The sequence below is a fragment of the Saccopteryx leptura genome, chromosome 11, assembly GCF_036850995.1.
Source record: "Saccopteryx leptura isolate mSacLep1 chromosome 11, mSacLep1_pri_phased_curated, whole genome shotgun sequence".
In the NCBI taxonomy this organism is placed as follows: domain Eukaryota; kingdom Metazoa; phylum Chordata; class Mammalia; order Chiroptera; family Emballonuridae; genus Saccopteryx; species Saccopteryx leptura.
In genome coordinates, this window is record NC_089513.1 from 64927349 (window position 1) to 64952611 (window position 25263).

General features: G+C 37.0%; 1 protein-coding gene across 1 annotated transcript in view; it reads left to right on the forward strand.

Moving 5' to 3' along the window:
• FAM210A (family with sequence similarity 210 member A) overlaps nt 1-25263 on the forward strand; it is a 44340-nt gene that overhangs the window by 14632 nt on the left and 4445 nt on the right. The window contains exons 2-3 of the mRNA XM_066352588.1: nt 17878-18385; nt 24049-24160. Coding sequence (XP_066208685.1) covers nt 17910-18385; nt 24049-24160 — 588 coding nt within the window. The 5' untranslated portion in view covers nt 17878-17909. The remainder of the gene's footprint in view (nt 1-17877; nt 18386-24048; nt 24161-25263) is intronic.

Below are 25263 nucleotides of genomic sequence, written 5' to 3' on the forward strand. Positions count from 1 at the left end.
ATTTTTATAGTATCAGGTCTACCGGAAAGTTCTGTCCATTTCTGTCACAACAAGTTTCGACACGTAAGCACATGTTTATTTGGTGCATGTGTGCCTCTCTATTTTTATCACTTAATGTATACATACTGACAGCAAATTAACTAAAACAAAGTTGATTCATGTTAGTCTTATGTGTGAAGCAATAGTGTACCCATGGCTACTGATAAAGTTCATTTATGCCACTGTAATTTTTACAAATTTCAACAAGGAAGAAATGCTACAGAAGCATGTAGAAATTTATTGAAAGTGTTTGGTGAAGGTACAGTTTCTGATAGGACCTGCAGAAGATGTTCGAAAAATTCGAAACAAGTGATTTCGACCTTTCTGATAAGCCACGTTCTGGGCAACCATCTTTGATCGATGACGATGTTGTTAAGACCATGTTGGAGCAAGATCCTTTTCTGACAACATTGGAGATTGCAGAAAGGCTTAATTTGTGCAAACCATTTTGGATCATATTCGGAAGATCGGATTGGTGTGGAAATATTCAAGATGGGTGCCACATGAATTAAGTCAGAAGAATTTGGATGATCGAGTCATCATATGCACATCTCTGCTTGCTCGGAACAAAATCGAGCCCTTCTTGAACCGGATGATAACTGGGGATGAAAAGTGGATTACCTACGAAAACATCGTAAGGAAAAGGGCATATTGTGAACCCGGAAAACCTAGCCCTTCCACCTCTAAACCAAATTTGACTCTGAATAAGAGAATGTTGTGTATATGGTGGGACATTCAAGGACCAATACATTATGATCTTTTAAAACCGAATGAAAAGCTCAATTCGGAGAAGTATTGTCAGCAACTGGATAATTTAAAGACAGCAGTCCAAGAGAAGAGGCTGGCAATGTTCAATAGGAAGAACATCGTACTGCATCATGATAATGCCAGGCCACATGCTGCTTTGGGGACTTGTCAAAAAATTGTAGAACTAGGCTGGGAAATTCTGTCGCATCCACCATATTCCCCAGACTTAGCACCCCTCTGACTATCACTTGTTTTTGTCCTTACAAAATTTTTTGAAGGGCAAAAAATTCAAAAATGAAGAAGATATCAAACAAGCACTGGTTCAATTTTTCGCATCAAAAGATAAAACATTTTTCAAAAATGGGATATACAAATTGCCCTCACGCTGGCAAGAAATCATTAATAATAATGGCAATTATATTATTTAATAAAGTTTATTGACGGTAAGAAAAATTTGTAGTTTGTTTTATTCCAAAAACGGACAGAACTTTCCAGTAGACCGTATATATTGACTTTGTATCCTGTAACTTTGCTATATTTGCTTATTAGCTTCAGGACTCTTTTTTGTAGATTCTTTGGAATATTCTACATAGACGGTCATGACATCTGCAAATAAAGACAGTTTTATTCTTTCTTTACAAGCTATATGATTTTTTAATTTGTATTGCACTGGCTAGGAGTTGCAGTATAATGTTGAATAGGAGTGGTGAGAGAGTACATCCTTGCCTTGTACCTGCCTAGTCTTAAGAGGAAAGTGTACCATTAAGTGTCAGATTAGCTATTAATTTGTTGTAGATATTCTGCATCAGGTTGAAGAAATTCCCCTGTACTCTTAGTTTGCTGAGAGTTTTTAAAATCATAACTAGGAATTGGATTTTGTCAAATACTTTTGCTCCATCAATTCAGATGACCGTATGATTTTTCTTTAGCTTTTTATGATTGATTTTCAAATATTGTATAAACCATTCTTCCTACCTGGATTAAATCCCACTTGGTTGGGGTATATAATTATTTTTAAACATTGTTGGGTTGAGCCTGACCAGGCGGTGGCTCAGTGAATAGAGCGTCAGACTGGGATGCGGAAGACCCAGGTTCGAGACCCCGAGGTCGCCAGCTTGAGCATGGGCTCATCTGGTTTGAGCAAAAATTCACCAGCTTGGACCCAAGGTCGCTGGCTCAAGCAAGGGGTTACTCGGTCCGCTGAAGGCCCATGGTCAAGGCACATATGAGAAAGCAATCAATGAACAACTAAGGTGTCGCAATGCGCAATGAAAAACTAATAATTGATGCTTCTCACCTCTCCGTTCCTGTCTGTCCCTGTCTATCCCTCACTCTGACTCTCTGTCTCTGTAAAAAATAAAAAAAAATAAAATAAAGAGTTTTAAACATTGTTGGGTTGGGTTTGCTAATATTTTATTGAGGATTTTTACATCTATGTTCATGCAATGTATTGGTTTATAGATTTGTTTCTTGAATATTTTTATCTGGTTTTAATATTAAGGTAATGCTGGGCCCTGGCCGGTTGGCTCAGCGGTGGAGCGTTGGCCTGGTGTGCGGAGGACCCGGGTTCGATTCCCGGCCAGGGCACATGGGAGAGGCGCCCATTTGCTTCTCCACCCCCACCCCCTCCTTCCTCTCTGTCTCTCTCTTCCCCTCCCGCAGCCGGGGCTCCATTGGAGCAAGGATGGCCCCGGCGTTGGGGATGGCTCCTTGGCCTCTGCCCCAGGCGCTGGAGTGGCTCTGGTCGCAGCAGAGCGACGCCCCCTGGTGCCCCTGGTGGGCGTGCCGGGTGGATCCCGGTCGGGCGCATGCGGGAGTCTGTCTGACTGTCTCTCCCCATTTCCAGCTTCAGAAAAAAAAAAAAAAAAAAGGTAATGCTGGCCTCATAGAATAAGTTATGACGTCTTCCTTCTGTTTTCTGGAAGACATTGTAGAGAATTGATAGTATTATCCCTTTGGTAGAATTCATCAGTGAATATCTGGTTTTGATGCATGCTTGCTTGCTTTTTTTTTTTTTTTTTTTGAAATGAGTATTATTGATTAAATTTCTTTAATGGAAAAGGGCTATTCAGGTCATCTGTTTCTTCTTGTATTTGGTAGTTTATGTTTTTTAAATAATTTAGTATATTTCATCTAAGTTACCATATTTGTTAGCATAGAGTTGTTTATAGTATATCTTTATTTATACCTTTATTACTTTTTAATTGTCTGTGGGCCCAGTTGTCATGACTCCTGTTTCATTTCTGATATCAGTAATGTGTGTTTTCTCTCTTGGTTAGCCTGGCTAGAGATTTATCAATTTAGTTATGTTTCAAAGAACCAGATTTTGTTTTTGTTGTATTTCCTGTTTTTCATTTTAATTTCATTGAATGTGGTCTGATTTTTTTTTCTGCTTCCTTTAGGTTTTTATTGCTTTTTAATTTTTTTCTAGTTTTCTGAGGTGGAAGCTTTACTTACTGAGTTTAGAGCATTTTTCTTTTCTAATATGTGTATTCAGGGTTATAAATTTTCCTGTAAACACTGCTTAGCTATAGACCACAAAATTTGATCAAGTGCATTGCCATTTTCATTTACTTCAAAATATTTTAAATTTTCTTTTTAGACTTCTTTGACCTGTGGATTATTTAGAATTATGTTTAATTTCAAGATATTTAGGGGTTTTTCAGCTATCTTTTGTCAATGATTTCTAGTTTAATTCCATTATAATCTGAGAGCATACATTGCATGATTTCTATTCTTTTAAATGTTGGGTATATTTTATGGCCCAGAATGTGGTCTCTTTTGTTGAATGCTATATAATCTTGGATAGAATGTATATTTTGCTGTTGCTCGATGGGGTATTCTATAAATGTCAGGTCAAGTTGATTCAGAGTGTTGTTTAATTCAACTGTATCCTCATTGATTTTGTGTTTGCTTGATCTATCAAGTACTGACAGAGGAGTATTGAAGTCTCCTATCTCTCCTTTCATTTCTGTCAATTTTTGCCTCAGGTATTTTGACCATGTCTTGTTAGATGTATACATGTTTAAGACTGTTTTCTTTACATTATCATCACATTCTTATTATGAAATACCCCTTTTTCTCTGGTACTCAGGGAATTTCTGAGATCTGCTTTGTCTGAAGTTAATATAGCTACTCCAGCTTTTTCTTTTTTTCTGATTCGTGTTAATGTGATATATCTTTCTCCATTTTTTGACTTGTAACTTATATCTGAGTCTGTATTTAACATGGGTGTTTTTTAGAGAACAAATATACGTGGCCCTATTTTTTAAATTCACTCTGGTAGTGTTTTAATTGGCATATTTAGATCATTTACTGTTAAGGTTCTTGGTAGATTTTTGGATTAATATCACTGTGTTTGTAAATGCCTTTATTCATATTTGTCCTTGGTCTTCCCCCTTTTTTAGCTATCTGGTTTTAGTTGAGAATTTTATAATTCTATTTTATTTTCTCTTTCTGTTTATCAGTTGACCTTTTAAAATAAATATTTCAGTAGTTTTCCTAGAGTTTATAATATATATTTTTATTTAATCGAAGTCCACTTTCTTTTTTTTTTTTTTTAAATAAATTTTTATTAATGTTATTGGGATGACATTAATAAATCAGGGTACATATATTCAAAGAAAACATGTCTAGGTTATCTTGTCATTAAATTATGTTGCATACCCCTCGCCCATAGTCAGATTGTCCTCTGTCACCCTCTATCTAGTTCTCTGTGCCCCTCCCCCTCCCCCTAACTCTCTCCCTCCCTCCCTCCTATGTCCTCCCTCCCCCCACCCCTGGTAACCACCACACTCTTGTCCATGTCTTTTAGTCTCGTTTTTATGTTCCACCAATGTATGGAATCATGTAGTTCTTGTTTTTTTCTGATTTACTTATTTCACTCCGTATAATGTTATCAAGATCCCACCATTTTGCTGTAAATGATCTGATGTCATCATTTCTTATGGCTGAGTAGTATTCCATAGTGTATATGTGCCACATCTTCTTTATCCAGTCTTCTATTGAAGGGCTTTTTGGTTGTTTCCATGTCTTGGCCACTGTGAACAGTGCTGCAATGAACATGGGGCTACATGTGTCTTCACGTATCAATGTTTCTGAGGTTTTGGGGTATATACCCAGTAGAGGGATTGCTGGGTCATAAGGTAGTTCTATTTGCAGTTTTTTGAGGAACCACCATACTTTCCTCCATAATGGTTGTACTACTTTACATTCCCACCAACAGTGGATGAGAGTTCCCTTTTATCCGTAGCCTCTCCAACATTTGCTATTACCCGTCTTGTTGATAATAGCTAATCTAACAGGGGTGAGGTGGTATCTCATTGTAGTTTTGATTTGCATTTCTCTAATAACTAATGAAGCTGAGCATCTTTTCATATATCTGTTGGCCATTTGTATCTCTTCCTGGGAGAAGTGTCTGTTCATGTCCTCTTCCCATTTTTTTATTGGATTGTTTGTTTGTTTGTTGTTGAGTGAAGTCCACTTTCAAATAACACTGTTCTACTTCCTGTGTAGTTGCAAGTACCTTATCTTAGTTTTCTCTGTTCCTCCCTCCTGTTACTTGTGACAATACTTTTATTTTACTTATTCACATGCTATTAATCACTTAATTCATTGTTACTATTACTTTAAATAGTTATCTTTTAGATCAATTAAGAATACAAAAGATTTTTTAATTTGCCTTTATTGATTTCTTCTTTCTTTATGTAGATCCTAGTTCCTGTATTATTTCCTTCTTGAAAGGGTAGTCTATTGGCAATGAATTCCCTCAATTTTTTGTTTGTTTGATAAAGTCTTTATTTCTCTTCCACTCTTGATAGAGAATTTTGCTGCATCGACTTCTAGTTTGATGGATTTTATTTATACTTTAATTATTCACTTCATTCTCTTTCTTGCCTGGTTTCTGATAAGAAGTTGTTTCTCTTATCCTTGACCCCCTCTAGGTAAGGTAGTTTATTCTCCCTCTGGTTTCTTTTAAGATTTTTTTTGTCCTTGGTTTTTGTTTTATGAAGCTTGAATGTCATATGCCTAGATATGGGTTTTAGATATTTATCCTGTTTGGTGTTCTCTAACCTTCCAGGACCCGGGTTTTGTTATTCGTTAGTAGTTTTGGAAAATTCTCAAACTTCATATTGCTTCAAATATTTCTTCTGCTTTTTCTCCTTCTGGCATTTCTATTGTGTGTATGTTATACTTTGAAATTGTCCCATAGTACTTGGATAGTTTCTGTTTGGGGGAGAGCTGGGGTCTTTTTTCCTCTTTGCACTCCAGTTTGGGATGTTCCTGTTGAAACTCCTTTCAGGCTCACTGATTCTTTCCTTGGCTCTGTCAAGTCTGAGTCTGCCATGAATCTTTTATTAAAGACATTCTTCATTTCTGTTACAGTGTTTTTGCTTTGTAGCATTTCTTTCTGATTCTTTCTTAGAATTTCCATTCTGCTTACATTGATATTGTTTTACTTTTTCCATTTGAGCTTTTAACATACATGGTGGGGTTGTTAGTATGGAAAACAATATAATAATTAATACATAATAATATAAAAATAATATAAAAATAAACTGTTTCACATACTAATAACTATAAGCCTACTTTTGCTCTACCCTGTACTTAGAATTAGGTACCATTAATCATATTTCAGCCACTTACAGTTTCAAAGGCTTTAATGACATAATTCTAAAATTCAAACAGGTAGCCACAACAGCAGTGTATATAATCCTTACTTCACTTGGATCCAGTGATATATTTCATCATCTATTTCCATAACTTGAATCAATAAGCAATTTAGAGCACTGCCCCCCATGTATAGGTATGAAAATTTCTTGCTGCTAGGGCAGAAAAACAACAGGTAACTTTTGTGTAAGAAATAACCTACATCTCATAATTATGAAATTTATTACTGAAATGATTGCGTTTCATTGGAAGAAATTTAAGATTAAATTGTTCATCACTCTGGGTTCTCCAGCTGTTTCAGAAAAATTGTAGGGACCTGTTAGTTCACAATTTCTTTAGGTCTGCTCATCCATCTGTCCAGATGTTCCTGGCTTGATCTGGCTAGGGCTTATGGGGAATGGCACCTCTATCATTGACAAATAACCAAACACTTTTATCCTTGATTGTAAAGGTGAGCGAGTAGTGAAATTCGGAAGTGGAAGCTGCCTGTTCGCTAAGGCCATTGTGCACAAGTGCTGTCTGTGAAACAAGATAATTCTTACCTTGCTTTGGTTTCTGTTATACCTGGAGTCTAGTCATTCTAGAATATTTATGCTACCACTCAGTTTGTACCTGCCCTCTGCTTTTACTTGCACTCAGCTAAAGTAGGTTTGTTTCTTGGAATCTATTGAGCCTTATTTCATGTCATCAGTATTGTGATGTTACCTTTGGAAGTCTAGAGCTTCTTTGTCAAATATGGTAGCAATTACCCATATATTGCTATTTTAATTTAAATAATTCAATTCTGATTTAATTTTAATTTTTTAATTTAAAACTTAAGACTCATTTTTTGGGCCTTATGTTTCTTTAGGAAACTTTTACCATGTTTCTTGATCTACTCAAAATTGGCACTTTTTCTTCTAAAAGTGGCTGTATAGCTTTGTGACTCAGCATGGGCCTGGGAACAAACTGGGTTCGAACCCCAGCTCCTACATTCACCAGTTGGACATTGGGCAAATTATGTTCTCTGTCTGTGCTTCAGTGTTATCAGATATAAAACGTTGACAATACAGGAGGATCTGAGAGTGCAGCAGAGTAAGTGGAAGCTACACTCACCTCCTTTCAGGACCAAACTGGAATTACAACTTAAACACAAAGCAGTCAACCTGAATAACTAACTGAAGACCAGCTGAAGACCATTCTTGGTCTTAGGACCAAGAATTTACATGTCAAGACTGGTAGGAAGTGTGGACACACAGAAAGGGCTGGCCCCTCCCACAGGTGGTATCTGAGACTCCAGAGGTTTATCTCAGCTGCAAGGGTTCCCTCTGAGGAACGTGTGGCATCAACCCCACACCAGGCTCCCCAGGACAGAGCATAGAGCCAAGAAGAGGCACTCACATAACACCTGGTTGTGAAAATCAGCCGGTATTCTGTCTGCCAGGGATCTTTTAAAGGCCAACACAAACTCTTGTTCACATCCATTCACCCAGGGCTCCAGTGGAGTGAGGGTGGAGCAGCCTAGAGTCTTGTGACAAATAACCAAACACTGACTCTGGAGAGAGACCTGAGGGGACAGCTGCAGGGACCCCCTGTGCTGAGTCACTCTACTGCACTGCCGATAACATCTTTCTTGGTTGAGGGTCACCCCTTCTTAGGACATCAGCCTGGGGGAATGCAGTAGCCTCACCCTCCGGGCTCCCTGTCATCCCACCCTGCCGAGCTCACACCCTGCTGAGGAGTCAGCGCCTGGACTGGGTGTAAGGTCTGGGCAGACTCAGCGGATGTCAGTGACTAACCAGTCATGGCCAACATACGGCCCGCAGGCTGGATTCGGCCCGCGTAATGAGTTTATGCGACCCGCAATTAAATTTTTAATATTCTTTGCACGACGCACTGTGGAAATGAAATAAGTGGTACTTTTAAATCATTATACATAAACTACAATATCTTCAGTAATCTTCAGCTCAACTTATATTTGTGAACAAACTTTTTCTTTAATGAATCTAAATAAAAGTACAAGATCAAGATTGAATGATTTACCTTTGGAGGCTCTGTTAAGAATAGCTACTACAAGTATAGAGCCAGATATTAAAAATATAATAGGCGATGCAAAGTGCCTCAACACGTCACATTAGTTTTTTTTGTTAATTTGTTGTACTAAATTACTTACGTTTATTCATAAACAAATTACATAATAAAATTTTGTTTACTTAAACGAATCATTTTTGTATTTAACATTTTTTAATTTTAGTATTTCGTCCGGCTTGTGAATAAAGTTTTCTTTCTAATCTGGCCTGGGGGCAATAACTGTTGGCCACGCCTGGACTGACCTGTATGGCTTTAGGATGGGGCCGTTCCGCCTACTTTCCCAGGAACCAGACTGGCACCTCCATCTCTCTTGACTCTCAGCAACCCTGCCTTGTTGAGGTCCAGCTCCTGGCAGATTTTGGGACAGACTGAGTTATGTGGCTCTAGGACAGTTGGAATTTTCCCCTTAAACATTCAACCAGTGCAAAGCCTTCTTTTCACACAGCCAAATTTGGTCTTTTAGGGCCTGATGACTGGCTACACCATAATAATTCTCTGAGCCCCCACCCTACCACAATGGTATGCAAACAGCAGGTGGCAGCTAGACCTGGTAGACCTGAGGACTTTAGCTAAGTGCTTTCAGACACAGCACTGGCACCGAGTTTGAACTTTATTAATCTAGTGAACACACTCACCCTTACCTGGTGAATCACTGAGAACCTGTCTCATGCAATTCGTGTGCTCTTTCAGTAACTGAGGCTAACAGGCTCAGTTATAGGCTCAGGAAGACTGAGGCAGGCAGAGGTGTATCTCAGAGTTCCTTGGGACTTTTGTTGACTGGCCCCAGGCCTGGTGCTGGTAAAAGCCAGCCTTGGTGCACAGCTTGATTCTTCCCACACACACCCAGGCCCAACAGAGGGAGCCACAGACTGTGGCTTGCTTTGTAGCTGTAAACGGGTTGCCCAGGGCCAGAGTTTCCTCCAGGAGTCCCTCAAACCAGTACACCCAGTGACCAGCTTCAGACAACATCACAGCAGGATCCAGTTAGCTTCACAAGTGGCATTTCCAAAGGGAGATTACAGCAGGCACTATAAACCTTGTCCTGGTAACTTTCACTTTCTGTGGTCAACACGTGCACAGCAGCTCATACAATGTGGTCAGGGTTGATTCTCACAGTCAGCCAGCCCAATGGTTGAACTCATGCACAAATGGGCCAATATCAATCAAGACTCAGTTACAACAGGAAGGCCCAAATAACCTACACAATGGTCATTCCTAGAGCACCCAGCACAGGTGGTTGAAGAGACTGCACCATAGATTCCCATAGGACACATACTCTATAAGACTATTCTGCAAAGATTGGGGGTCAGAGCAGACCTACCTAATACGTATAAAAGAACACAGGAGGCAGCTGAAATGGTAAGACAAAGAAACAGGCTCTGAATGAAAGAAGAAGAGAAATCTCTAGAGAAAGAGCTAAATGAAATGAAGGCAAGCAATTTATAAGATATAGAATTCAGAAAAATGGTTATAAGGATACTCAAGGAACTTAGAACTACAAAGAAGTTAGTGAGAACATGAGTTATAGACATAGAAGTTATAAAAAAGAACCAGTTAGAAATGAAGAATACAGTATCTGAAAAGATTACACTAGAAGAAATAAACAATAGGTTGGATGAAGCAGAGGATCGAATCTTCTGTTTGGAAGACAAGAAAAAAACCATTCAGCAGCAAAAAGAGAAAAGAATTTAAAAGAATGATGATAGTTTAAGGCAGAGGTCCCCAACCTTTTTTGGGCAACAGACCGGTTTAATGTCAGAAAATATTTTCACGGACCGGCTTTTAGGGTGGGACAGATAAATGTATCATGTGACCAAGACAAGTGTCAAGAGTGAGTCTTAGACGGATGTAACAGAAGGAATCTGGTCATTTTTAAAATATAAAACATCATTCAGACTTAAATATAAATAAAACAGAAATAATGTAAGTTATTTATTCTTTCTCTGCGGACCAGTACCAAATGGCCCACGGACTGGTACTGGTCTGTGGGTTGGGGACCACTGGTTTAAGGGATTTGGGGGACAACATTAAACAAACCAACATCTGCATCATTAGTGTTATCAGAAGGAAAAGCGAGTAAGCAAAGGATCAATTACCTATTTGAATTAATAATGACAGAAAACACCCCTAACTTGGTGAAGGAAAGTGACACGTAAGCCCAGGAAGTGTAGAGAGTCGCAAACTAGATGAACCCAAAGAGGCCAACACCAAGACATAATTAAAGTGGCAAAGGTTCAAGACAAAGAATCTTAAAAGCAGCAAGAGAAAGACAGTTACCTCCAAGGGAGCTCCCATAAGATGGTCAGATTTCTTAACAGAAATATTTCAGGCCAGAAGAGATTGGCATGAAATATTCAAAGAGATAAGCAAGGACCTACAACCAAGACTACTTGATCCAGCAAGGCTATTATTTAAAATTGAAGGAGACAAAGAGCTTCACAGACAAGAAAACGCTAAAGGAGTTTGCTACCACCACAGAAGAATTACAAGAAAATTTAAAGGGCTTACTCTAAAAAAAAAAGAGGGAGAAGAAAAGGAAGGAAGGAAGGGAAGGAGGAGGAAGAAGAGAAGTAATAATTATAAAGAATAAAGCAGCAATAAATATATACCTATCAGTAATCACTTTAAATGTAAAAGACTTAACTGCCCCAATTAAAGACGTGGGGAAGGTGAATGGATAAGAAAACATGATCCTTTTATATGTTGTCCATAAGAGACCCACGTCAGAATGAGAAATGCCCTTAGAATAAATTAAAAGGGTAGAAAAAGTTATTTTGTCCAAATGGAAATGAAAACAAATCTAGAGCAACAATACTTATATCTGACAAAATAGACTTTAAAACAAAGACTATCGTAAGAGATAAAGAAGGTCACTACATAATGATAGAACAGTCCAACAAGAAAATATAGCCCTTGTAAACATTTATGCACTCAACGTAGGAACAGCTAAATATATAAAGTAAATGTTGGTCAATGGGGAGAGATCGATAGTAATACAGTCATGGTAGGGGACTTTAACACCCTGTTGACATCAGTAGATAGATCTTCCTGACAGAAAATCAACAAGAAAACTGACATTAAATGACACTAGATCAGATAGATTTAATTGATAACTTCAGAGCATTTCACCCCTAGGCAGCAGAATATACATTCTTTTCAAGTGTATATGGAACAGTTTCTAGGATAGACTACATGTTAGAACACAAAAAAAGTCTCAGTAAATTTAGGAAGATTGAAATGGTATCAGGCATCTTCTCTGACCATAATGGTATGAAACAAGAAATCAATTACAGGGGGAAAAATGGAGAACACAAAAGACATGAAGATAACATCACCTGTAACTAAACAATAAGTTAACAATGAGATCAAGGAAGAAATAAAAAGATATCGTGAAACAAATGAAAATGAGAACACAACAGCCCAAAATCTACGAGACACAGTGAAAGCAATCCTAAGAGGGAAATGTATAGCATTATAGGCCTATTTCAAGAAACAAGAAAAATCTCAAATAAACTATCTATTCACTTAAAGAACTTTAAAAAGTACAATAAACAAAGTCCAGTGTGAGTAGAAGAACTAGAAAAGAAGATAAAGGACCCAAATAAATAAAATCAGAAATGAAAGAGAAGTTATAATTGACACCAAAGAAATACAAAGGATTAAAAGAAAATATTATGAACAACTATATGCCAACAATTGGACAATCTGGACAAAATGGATAAATTCCTATAAACATGTACTCTCTAAAACTGAATCAGCAAGAATTAAGGAATCTGAATAGACAGATTACAACTAGTGAAATTGAAGTGGTAATCAAAAAACTTTCACCAAACAAAAGTCCTAGATCAGGTGGTTTCACAGTTGAATTTTACCAAACTTTCAAAGATGAGCTAACACCTCTCCTCAAACTATTCCAAAAAAATTTAAGAAGAAGGAAGGCTCCCTGGCTCATTTTACGTGGCCAGCATTATCCTAATTTCAAAACCAGGTAAAGATATTACAAAGAAAGAAAATATAGGCCAATATCCCTAATGAGCATAGATGTAAAAATCCTCAATAAAATATTAGCAAACTGGACCCAGCAATACATTAAAAAGATCATACACTATGATCAAGTGGGATTTATTCTGGGATGCAAGGATGGTATGTATGATATCTGTAAATCAATAAATGTGATAAACCAAACAAACAAAAGGAAAGATAAAAATCACACAATCATATAAATAGGCGCAGGAAATACATTTGATAAAATCCAGCACCAATATAAAATAAAAACCCTCAACAAAGTGGGAATAGAGGGAGTATATCTCAACAAAATAAGGCTATATATCACAGACCCTTAGCCAACATCATACTCAACAGGCAAAACCTAGAAGCATTTCTCTTAAGATCGGGACCAAGACAGGGATGCCCACCTTTACAACTCTTATTCAACATTGTACTGGAAGTCTTAGCCACAGTCAATCAGACAAGACGAAGAAATAAAAAGGCATTCAGATATTCAAATTGGAAAGTAAAACTGTAATTATTTGCAGATGACATGGTACTCTATATATAGAACCCTTAAGATTCCACCAAAAAATTACTAGAACTGACAAATGAATTTAGGAAAGTAGCAGGACATAAAACAAATATGTAGAAATCAGTGGCATTTTTTCAGCAATAATGAACTATCAGAAAGGGAAACAAAGAAATCAATTCCATTTAAAGTTTCATCAAATAAAATCAAATACCTAGAAAAAAATGAACCAGGAATGTAAAAAACTGTTATTAGAAAATTATGCCTGACCTGTGGTGGCGGAGTGGATAAAGCATCAACCTGGAACGCTGAGGTCGCTGATTTGAAACCCTGGCTTGCCTGGTCAAGGCACATAGGGGAGTTGATGCTTCTTCCTGCTCCCCCCCCTTCTCTCTCTCTGTCCTCTCTAAAATGAATAAATTTAAAATATCAAAAAAATTTTTTTTTCTGATCTAGCTCGTTGGGCAAGGAAAACAAAAAATACACACAAAGGGACTACATCAAACTAAAAAGTTTTTGCATAGGAAAGGAAGCCATCAACAAAATGAAAAAATAACACACTGAATGGGAGAACATATTTGCCAATGATACATCTCATTTGGAGTTAATATCCAAAATTTATAAAGAATTTATAAAACTCAACACCAAAAAATTAATCCAATTAAAACTGGCCAAAGGACCTGAACAGTCATGTTTCCAAAAGAATGTATGGCCAGTAGACATGAAAAGGTGCTCAACATCACTAATCATCAAAGAAATGCAAATTAAAACCACAATGAGATACGACTTCGCACTTGTTAGAGTGGCTGTCATCAGTAAATGAACAGACAAGTGTTGGCGAGGATGTGGAGAAAAGGGAACCCCCATGCACTGCTGGTGGGAATGCAGGTTGGTGCGGCCACTGTGGAAAGCAGTATGGAGTTATTTCAAATAATTAAAAATGGAACTGCCTTATGACTCAGCAACTCTACTTCTGGGAAATACATCTGCAGAAACATGAAACTTAATTTCAAAGAATATATGCACCCCTCTATTATTGTAGTGTTATTTTAAAAAGGAAATCTTACCTTTTGCTTCATGTATAGACCTGGAAAATATTAAGTGAAATAAACCAACCAGAGAAAGACAAAAAGATAAATACCATGTGATTTCACTTATATGTGGAATCTAATGAAGAAAATAAAGTAAAAATTAAAGTAGAAACAACTCATAGATACAGAGAACAGCTGTATCTGACAGCTGTCAAAGCGGAGAAGGTTGTAGGGGTGGATGCAAATGGTGAAGGGAGTAAGCAAAAATAAAACTTCTCATAGACAAGCCACAGTTATGGTGACTTACAGGGGAAGGGTAGTTGGGGAGCAGGTGGGAGAGGGTAAATGGTGATGTCAAGAAAACTGACAGAGTGGTGAACACACAATACAATATACAGATGATGTGTTAATAGAATTGTACTCCTGGAATCAGTATAATTTTATTAACTAATGTCACCACAGTAAATTCAATAAAAAATAAGTAAATAAAATGTTGACAGTAGTTTCTCCTGCATAGGGTTGCTATGAGAGTAATATGGATTACACCTAAAGTGTCTACAAAGCACCTGTCTCATGTTCTCGTTATGGTGATGATGGATGATACCTTGCCACCATGCTGCCTCTGGTACTGGAGCAAGTTGCTGTGCCTGGAGAAATTATATGTTTTGTCAGTTTGATCTGGCTACAGGCCTTTCTGATTTATTAGGTCTAGATGGAGACCAGTAGTGTGCCTTTTTCAAACCATCTCCACTCCCCTGCAACATCCCTGACCCTATGATTTTGATTCATATCGTTTTGGAAGCTGCAGCCCAAAGGTTTCTCTGGAAACAGATGTAAATACTAGCCCAAGTGATAATACAGGGATGACCCGGAAGACACTATGCTAAGTGAAAGAAGCCACAAAAGATCACATACTGTAATTCCGTTTATATAAAATGTACAGAATAGACAAATATAAAAAGACAAAGTAGATTAGTGTTTGCCTGGAGCTGGGAGGGTAAGGGAATGCTGAATAACTGCTAACTGATGTGGGGTTTCTTTTGGGGGTGATGAAGTTTCTAAACAGATCATGGTAATAGTTGCAAAACTGTGCATATACTAAAAATCAGTGACTTGTATACCTTAAAGGTGTGAATATACGTATAGAATAGTATAGTATAGTATAGTATAGTATAGTAAAGTATAGTACAGTATATAGTTTAGTGTGGTACAGTATAGTACAGTACTGTATTGTATAGTACAGTATAATATAGTACAGTATAGTATAGTAGTATAGTGTAGTATAGTACAGTATAGTATAGTATAGTGTAGTATAGTATAATACAGTACAGTACAGGATATATATGTTCTTAAAAATAGGCAACAAGTAGCGAGTACGAAAAGAAAGTTTGCAAATGGGAGGAGGTAGCTGGGGAAACCAGGAGAAAGGGTGCAAACTGGAAGCTTGGAAAGAGGCCCTATGTTTTGTTTGCTTTAATCCTTTTTTAATTATTTTATATACACTCACAAATACATAAAAATCTAGTTGTCTGAAAGTTAGACTTCCATGGGTTTCAATTCCTGGAAGGCTGTCCTGTAAAGGAAATACATTTAAAAGAAAAATTTTTTGCATTCAAAAAACACCTATGCTAAAGCCATAGATAGGAATCATTAAAAAATAATAGTGCTGCCTGACCTGTGGTGGCGCAGTGGATAAAGCGTCGACCTGGAAATGCTGAGGTCGCCGGTTCGAAACCCTGGGCTTGCCTGGTCAAGGCACATGTGGGAGTTGATGCTTCCAGCTCCTCCCCCCTGTCTCTCTCTCCTCTCTCTCTCTGTCTCCCTCTCTCTCCTCTCTAATAAAATAAATAAAATTAAAAATTAAAAAAAAATAATAATAGTGCTAGAGAAAAGCTTCAAGATAAATTCAACTAAATTAGAAACCAAAAACTCGTGATAAAAAAAAAAGAATTTTTTGCGTGAAATAGGAGCTAAACCTTATATTTGAAAATTTTTAGGTAATAATTCCAACTGAGCTAATTTTTAGAGTACAAAACCAGTTGGTGTTTCCCCCCCTTGGCATAGCCAAAGCATAAACTTATATATAAAAATAAGGATATGATAAAGTTTGTGGAAGAATACAATAATATATTCTTTTTTTAAAAATTTTTTTATTTATTCATTTTTAGAGAGGAGAGCGAGAGAGGGAGAGAGAGAAACAGAGAGAAAGAAGGGGGGAGGAGCTGGAAGCATCAACTCCCATATGTGCCTTGACCAGGCAAGCCCAGGGTTTCGAACCGGCAACCTCAGCATTTCCAGGTCGACACTTTATCCACAGCGCCACCACAGGTCAGGCATAATATATTCTTTACTCAATGTTTGACTTTCAGAACAAACAATTGTTTTGTAGGAATAATTAAGGGCTTAAACATTCTTTACCTATGGCCTTTTTAAGTCATTTAATATATATATAAATCATTCTTTATTTGAAGCACCTATCTATCCCCGTAGCCTTTCTCCTTGGTTCAGATTATGATTTGACATTGACTTTGCTTTTGATTGTAGCAATTTCCAGTATCACCTTTAAAGGCTTCCTGGGAGCTTGTTTTGAGAGATTTGCAATTTCATTTTGTAACATTTTTGCAATGTGTCTTTGGATTATCTGTGAGAGCCTGATAGGAATTGATGTTAACTATTAGTTAGGGTTGGATGAGTTAGGGAACTAATTTTATATAGGGGGCAATACATTAGTGGGTGGTTTTATATGATAACAGTCAACTTTGCACCCAGATAACAAATACTCATGTAAAATGGAGTAGAGTAGCTGTGTATATTGGAGTGCTGATTTACTGGGATGCTAACTTAAGTCTTGCAGGCTTAATTAGTATACAATTTAAAAAGTAAGATGATCTATTCTCAGTGTATTGGAAGTGATAAATTAGCAGGTGTGGGATGGGGATAGAGATTGTGGATCAGGTGGTACTGCCTCATGCCGAGTGGAGGGAACTGACTTGCTATAAAGTAATACATACTATAATTCTATTTTACCAGTGAGGACACCTGTATCTGGAAAAGCCAAGTCATTTGCTCCAAATAATACCACTGTTAATTTAACTCAGTTGGGTCCATCTTGCTCCAAAGTTCATGTTGTTTTTAAAATTACATTGTAACTTTTTCTGACAAAAAGTTATAGATATCTGGAAAAGTTCATCTCTCTTCTCACCAGCCAGTGATGTGTGATTTACGTTTTATATAATTTAGTCTAAAGGCATTATAGAAGAATGGTACTGATATTAACTATTTATTAGACCTTAACATTTGCAATAACTAACACTTATACGATGCTTGTTAATTTACAAAAGCACTTTTACATCAGAAGTTTCATGTAATTCCTGTAGCAATCTGTGAAGTAGTCATTTTGCTAGTGGACTTGGGGTTGGTATCTAAGAAAGAATCACATGAAATTATGTCCCCAAGACATTAAGGCCCACGTCTTTTGCTTCCAGAATTTAAGACTTTTTTCCATTATATTACATCACTTCCTTGTAGAGTAACAGAGCCCTAAAAATACTCCTTTTGTAGTAATAAAATAGCCTGAAACATTATTCTCTTTGTCTGCTAGACTCATTTACTATTCGTATTTAAATGATGTGTTCTTATGAGATTTAAAAATGCGTTATGTTACAACTGTATAAGCTTATTATTTCATGGATTTCATAGCAATATCTATCCTTTTACTTCCTAATCATTAATTATTTATTTTTAAGTGGATTAGTTTAATGGAAATTTATATAATCTAATTTTGTAATCTGTTCTCTGTAGAAACTGAAATCCATTTATCACCATTCTTCAAAATGCAATGGAATGTATCAAGGACTGTATTCCAACTGGCACATAGGACGTATGTGGAGCCACATAAAGCTGCTCTTTTTGGACACTGTCAGTATGTAAAGGGACCATTACTTTTGTATGAAGCTGAATCCAGAGTGGTTTTGGTACAGGGCCCTCAGAAACAGTGGCTGCACTTACCTGCTGCCCAGTGCACGGCAAAGGAAAGGAAGCCATGCAGTGCTTCCTCACTCCAGCGGGGGGCCCTTCATCAGAAACTGGGGGAGCAACACACTTTCTCCAGCAGGGTTCTGTCCTCCAGCGCCACATCTCCGGGAGCGCCTTCAGAAAAAAAGGAAGAACCTGATCCTTTACAAGACAAATCTATTAGTCTTTATCAACGATTTAAGAAAACATTTAGACAATATGGAAAAGTTTTGATTCCAGTGCATCTAATAACTTCTGGTGTTTGGTTTGGAACATTTTATTATGCAGCCATAAAGTAAGTTTCTGCTTGTTGAGCACCTTTCCCTGTTTTATCAGAATGTTACTCTTCATGTTAATCTTCTTAATTATACTAGTGAAATACTTGGTTTTTTAAATGCTTTAATATCTAATTAATAGAGAATGACTACTTTTCATAACTTTTGCATTTTCATATAGCTAACTAACATTTGCTTACTGTGTACAGCAAGCATTGCTAAATTTTGTAACTGTATTATCTCATTTAATCCTTATAGTAATCATACGAAGCAAGTAGTGCAATTATTTCCATTTTATTAATGAGAAAACAGATTAAGAATAAGTCAAAATAACTGAGCTTTTTTCAGACTAACTCAGAGTTTGACCACAGCTCATGCTTTTCATCACTGCTCATCTATCAACATTTAGGATAGCACAGACATAAAGTCATACTGTAGAAACTCTTTCTCTGTCACAAAAATTAAAAAAGTGAATTTTGTAGGCCTAGCCTGCTGATACTGTAAAACAGAATTTCTTAATGTTCCTTTCTTGTTAATCCTGTTCCTTTCTTTTAAGGTAAGTTATATTATTAACACTGTTTTAGGAGCAGGAGTACACACAGACCCAATGATTTTCAGTTTGTTTCTGCCTCTAGCGGAATCCAGTGGGTACCAGCCTGTGCCTGCTCCTTTGAATCTGCCGTGTGGGCTTTTCTTGTACTGGTCTGCATGTGACCAAGCCCAGTAAGCTCATTGTCCTGAGGACCATGAGACAGCACAATGTAGATGACATTTTAGTAAACTCTCCTAATGGGATTAGAATTATTTTAGACTTTCTAAAAGTCCACCAATTTTCAGTGTTTGGTTATATTTATTAGCTTGATAGTAAAGAATTAATAAAATGTGGTAATTTCATATATGAATCTCACTCCTTGAAAAAAGCTTATTATTTACTAAATTAAAAGATGATAAAGTTAAGATTGTACTTATTCTTGGAAACCTGGGATTAGAGATGTTTCTTTTTTTAAATAAATTTTTCTTTTTTTTTTTTTTTAGTGAGAGAAGGGGGACAGAAACAGACTCTTGCATGCACCCTGACCGGGATCCACCCGGTAACCCCCGTCCAGGGCCAGTGCTCAAATCTGCCAAACTGTCCTCAGGGCCCAGGGCTACTGCTTGAACCCATTGAGCTACTGGCTGCGGGAGAAGAAGAGAGAGAGAAAGGAGAAGGGGAGGGGTAGAGAAACAGATGGGTGCTTCTCCTGTGTGCCCTGACCAAACCCAGGACATCACATGCCAGGCTGACGATCTATCCACTGAACAACTGACCATGGCCTTAAACAACTATATATATGTGTGTGTGTGTGTGTGTGTGTGTGTGTGTGTGTGTGTGTGTGTGTGTGTGTGTGTGTGTATGTGTGTGTGTACACACACACACAAACATACACACACATATATATATGTTATTGTTTTTTTTGTTTTTGGGGGTTTTTTTTAGAGAGACAAAAAGAGGGAGAGAGAGACAGAAACATCAGTCTGTCCCTGTATGTGCCCTGCCAGGCATCAAATCCACCACCTTTGTGTATTGGGACAGTGCTAACCAACCCAGCTATCAGGCCAGGGCTAGAGATGTTTCTTTACAAAATTTCTAAAAGGATTTTTTTTTACCTTATGTGTAATTGATGCTGTTTCATTTCTCTATATCTTTCTCTCTGTTGTTTTTGCTATTTAATTATATCTTTATTATGTATTATTGTCTTTAAGAATTGTTTTTCCTTCACAGAAGGTTCTTGTATGTACACTTATAGAATTCTTTCTTGGCTTATTAATGACATTTTCTGGACATGTATCATTTTTATAGAAGTCTTAAAAACTGCCCTTAGTTTATTAGCAGAGCATAAAATTATATACCATTTTGCATAAAAGTTATTATAGACAGTTTTTTATACATAATGGTTTTCTACATATTAAATTTCCTTTTTTGAGCCATTCAGGATTTTTATGATTCAGTATTGTGGAAAATGATATGAGTGATATTTGTTTCTTCTGCCTTCCTTAGGTTGTCATTAGTAAGCATTCAGTCCCCTGGCTTTAGAGGGAGAAATCTAAGCTTTTAATTAATTGAACATGAGAGTCTCATTTGGACTATTATAAAGAGTACTTTTGTTCCCTTTATTTTTCCTTCTTTAGTTAAAAAGTCAGACCCCAGATAACCTGGTGATACTAATTATTCTTAAGATTTTTTTCAGCCTGACCAGGCAGTGGCGCAGTGGATAGAGCGTCGAACTGGGATGCGTAGGACCCAGGTTCGAGACCCCGAGGTCACCAGCTTGAGCACGGGCTCATCTGGTTTGAGCAAAGCTCACCAGCTTGGACCCCAGGCCACTGGCTCAAGCAAGGGGTTACTCGGTCTGCTGAAGGCCCACGGTCAAGGCACATATGAGAAAGCAATCAATGAGCAACTAAGGTGTCGCAAGGAAAAACTAATGATTGATGCTTCTCATCTCTCTGTTCCTGTCTGTCTGTCCCTGTCTCTCCCTCTCTCTGACTCTCTCTCTGTTAAAAAAAAAAAAAAAAAAAGATTTTTATCTTTTTTTTTCAGTGCTATCTGGTACCTGGGGCAGTTGTGACATTCTGCCATTCCCTGTGGCATACACCTTTCTTAGTTTTTCCTTCCCCCCTTTTTTCTGCAGAATGTTTTTAAGTGTGGTGATAAGACCATCCATTTTAAAATCACATCCCTTCTCCTTCAGAACTTGTCTTTTGGCCGTTTGCCAGTATGCAGATTGAGTTGCCAGACCCACCAGTACTGCCCAGCTTTACTACTGATCCAGTTCTGTTTTAGCATCTCAGCTAAAAATTTCTCTTTTATATGATGTATTACCTCCCAGAGCAATCCTTAATACTCTCATTGAATCCTTCCTACTTCAGAGGTTGAAAGTTGATTTGTTCTAAGTGAAGATCTTATCGCAAGTAATACTTAATAGGGTTTTAGAATATGTTTGAATGGCAGTGTATCTTTCATTGTGAGATGATTTTATTGTACAATTGGAGTTGATTATATTAAATATGGCTTTTTTTTATTTAACTGACAAGAGGCTGGCTTTATTTTATTTAGTTTTAGCGAGAAAAGGTTCTCTAGCAACTATTATTTCCTTGTTGCCTACTTACTATTAAAAAAGAAGAAGAAATAGTTTGTAACTTGAAGGATGGGCATTAAAAGTCACACTGCATTTCTGACCAGTGTTTGTTTTAGTCACTGACAACTAACCTACTCCCTTGCTAGTCACCAGAAAGCAACGTGCTTTAACTAAATCTTAATTGAGTTAACTCAGTGAGCAAGATCCCCGGCTTTTGAAACATTTTATTTCTAAATTGCGCATGCTAATAGATTTTATTTTAAACTAAGTTTTGTTGTCACTTCTGTCTGGCAGAAACTTGCAGGTATATTTTGTCTCTAACCAGAAGCCCTCTCTTTGGCCAGCTAGCTCTGTGATGTCGGTTTTGGCCCTCTGTTTAGATGCCTCATGTTTTGGGTCTGAAGTTCCTAAAACTACAGCTCTGCTCTCAGACAAAATCCTGACTGATTTCTACTGCACTTTATCCAGAACTGAATGTGCCTTTGCCCTTGTGTGTTTCTGCATCAGCAGTAACATCCACAGAGCTGGCAGTTTGTGAAACATTTTTGTCAGGCTGTGGGAAATTCAGAGTAAAAAGTGGCAAAAAATGGATATTATTAGTTGAATCAAATCCTCATTAATACTGCATATTTAGCAATTCCAAAGAAAATAAAAGTTTTTTTTTTAAAGTCAAGCGAACAAATTAGTATGTTAGAAATAAGTGGAACCAGGTGCTTTATTTTACAAAGGATACTTATGCAAGGTGTCTGAGTTAACTGTATTTGCTCTTTATGCTAGTTTTTTTTTAATCACCCAGTTTTATCTTATATTTTGCCAAATGTTTGTCTTTTTTTCCCCATCATGATTGCTGTTAAATATGTAGGTTTTACATACTGAGCTTAGTCAACTAGGAAATGATTAATGAAATAATTTTATAATTGTATTGGTACTGAAAGATAATTAGTATGTTGTGGTAAATTTACAGTCTTGTTTTAATAGAATTCTTGCTAAAAAAGAGGTTTTTAAATGAACTGATAGTGGAGATAGAAGAAACCAGATTGGATTTGTAATTGCTGTTTTCCTTAGTCTTTAAAGATTACTCCAGTTATCTGGTTTCATTTTACACATGATAGGTAATTTTCTTTGATGATGTACAGCCATATCTATTGAGTAATCACTGGTTTTATAGTACTTGGTGAAAACACAGAGAGGGACAGCTTTCCCTAGTTAGTCAAATTATTTTTTAATATTAAAAATAAATTAGGAGTTTGCCACTACCATAATAATAGTGGATCCAGGCAGCGTCTTTCTGAATTAGAAAGAGAAAGAATATGTGTGCAGTGGAGCCATCTGTGGACCCTACCTTCAATAAGAATCAGACTTACATCAATGAGGGAAAAGACTGACATACATATGGCTCCTGTTCATGCACCGAAATGAACTGTGCAGAATCAACTGCAGTTTTCCTGTTGGAAGATATTTAACCAGAATCTAATCATGAAAAAGCAATCAGACAAATCCAAATTGAGGGATAGTCGACTGTGCAGTTGTCCTGAAAGCTTAAAGATCTCAGTGTCAGTAAGACATGCTACCTTCCTTTTCTCAACAGAGATGTTCCGGGGAGCATTTCTAGAGAAAAGGAGACTGGAGAGACAGGACAGCATAGCGTTATTGGGCCAATTCAGGAAATTTTAATATTAACTAATATTTTATTAGCTACCTACTATTGCATATGCTAAATTTTCTGAGTATGATAATTATGTTTATGGAGGAGAATCACAGAACAAGAACCTTGTTCTGATTTAGAGGAGAAGGGTCACAGTATCTGCAAAAGTACATGGTGAGAACACACGAGTATGAGTGCGTGCATCTGAGCATGTGCCAATGTAATAAATGTTGATAATCAGGAAAACTACAAATAAATTGGGCGCAATGGCACTTTCTGTGCCTTCTCTCTCTCCCTTCAAATATTTGTTACAATTTTTGGTAATTTTCTTCACCTGCCTATAAAGTCTGTTAATATATAGTATAGAAGCATCCTTTTAGAATACTTGAAATTTTCATCAAACCCATAGAATCATTTATTCTTTGCATAGTAATGCAATAAGTGATGTTATGTTCCCTGCTTTCATAACAATAGTATAGTTTGACGTGTAATATTAGAGATAAAAATCTTAGGTCTTGAAGTTTGAGTTGGAACAGCCTGAGGAAGTGGTGTTTAAAGTTGGGGAAACTAAGATCAGGTAAATGATTCAGATCCTTTTCTCTTAGATTACTTAAGGTATTAATTTTGGTCTAATAAAAAATGCCTCTGTTTTTCTGAATATGCTAAGTAGGGATGTCTACATATAGACGCAGCGTTGTACTCAGCGAGCTCTAACATGGCATTGGTGTTTGTGTACATGTTGCTCTTTAGACTGAGGGTAAGTAACTGATAAAGTAGAACTGACTTTTAAACAAAATTTGGTTTTGATGTTTTCAGATAATCTTTTGAAACTATCCCTAGAAATTTGTTTGTATGTGTATATGTACATATATATAAATACAAAGAGAGAGATATAAATTACTTTCTGTTTCTTCCTTAGAGGAGTGAATGTCATTCCTTTTCTAGAACTGATTGGGTTACCTGACAGCATAGTAGACATTCTGAAAAATTCCCAGAGTGGAAATGCACTAACAGCATATGCCTTGTTTAAGGTAGGTACTATTATAAATAGATAACTCCTCATACTTAATCAATGATCTGCTCAGTTCCCCAGAAAACTCATTGTTAGCACCCAATAGTTCTCTTTTGTTACCTAAAATATTGTATCTCTTACATGTCTAATAATTAAAGTTAAAAAAAAATTAAGTGTAAATAATAGTTCATCTTTTTAATAAGTAAAATAGTAGTTTAATTCAAGTTTTTTGAAGTGATAACCCTTAGACTTAGTTGTTAGATGTCATGTATGTTTATAACTTTTCGGGATTTTAACAGTGACGTCTTCATAGTGTCTGCACCTGTAGGACTTTGTTTCAGAGAGGAGACTCCCTGTAAACTGTGGAATTTAGCCGTATTAATCTCACTTTTCTGCTGACAAATAATGATAAGGTTCTTGGGTTCTTTCATCCTAAGAAAGAAAATAGGTAGAAAGCACTTGGAAACTAAATGTTATTTTACTTTTATTGTATAAAAATACTTAGAATTATAGTTTTATGATAATACTCAAAACTGAAGTTGCTTTCTGCTGTCATCTTCATTAGAATCCTTGGAGAGCTTGGGAAAGTTCTTTTATTATCATTTGACTAGCAAGCTAAGCTTAATTGCTGAGTTTTTCAACATTGCAACATTAAATTCATAAATTATCAAGCTTATAATTATAGTGCATATAGTTTAACCTTAACAAATCAAACTGTTGGCTGATGAACCGTATTCTGCACTGGAACTGCTCCCTGCCCCGTGCCCCCATGTGTGTGGCACTGCCCCCATGTGTGTGGCACTGCCCCCGTGTGTGTGGCACTGCCTCCGTGTGTGTGGCACCGCCCCTGTGTGTGTGGCACTGCCATAGTTCTGTCACGGCCTCCGTGCTGCTTTCACTTGCTGATGTTTGCTTTTGTAATTTGATTATGAGTACCTAGGAATTCAGAATCGTGTTTTTTCTCTCTGTGTTTTCAGTGTGCCTGGCATTATGCTTTGTAGGCAATTCAGTGCTCAGTGCATATTTGCTGGGTTGGGATTAAAACATGAAATTCCATGTAGGGAGATTAATGTTAGCAGTGTTTCTTCTCCCTCGTCATTCCTGTGCAAGGTGGGAAGGATG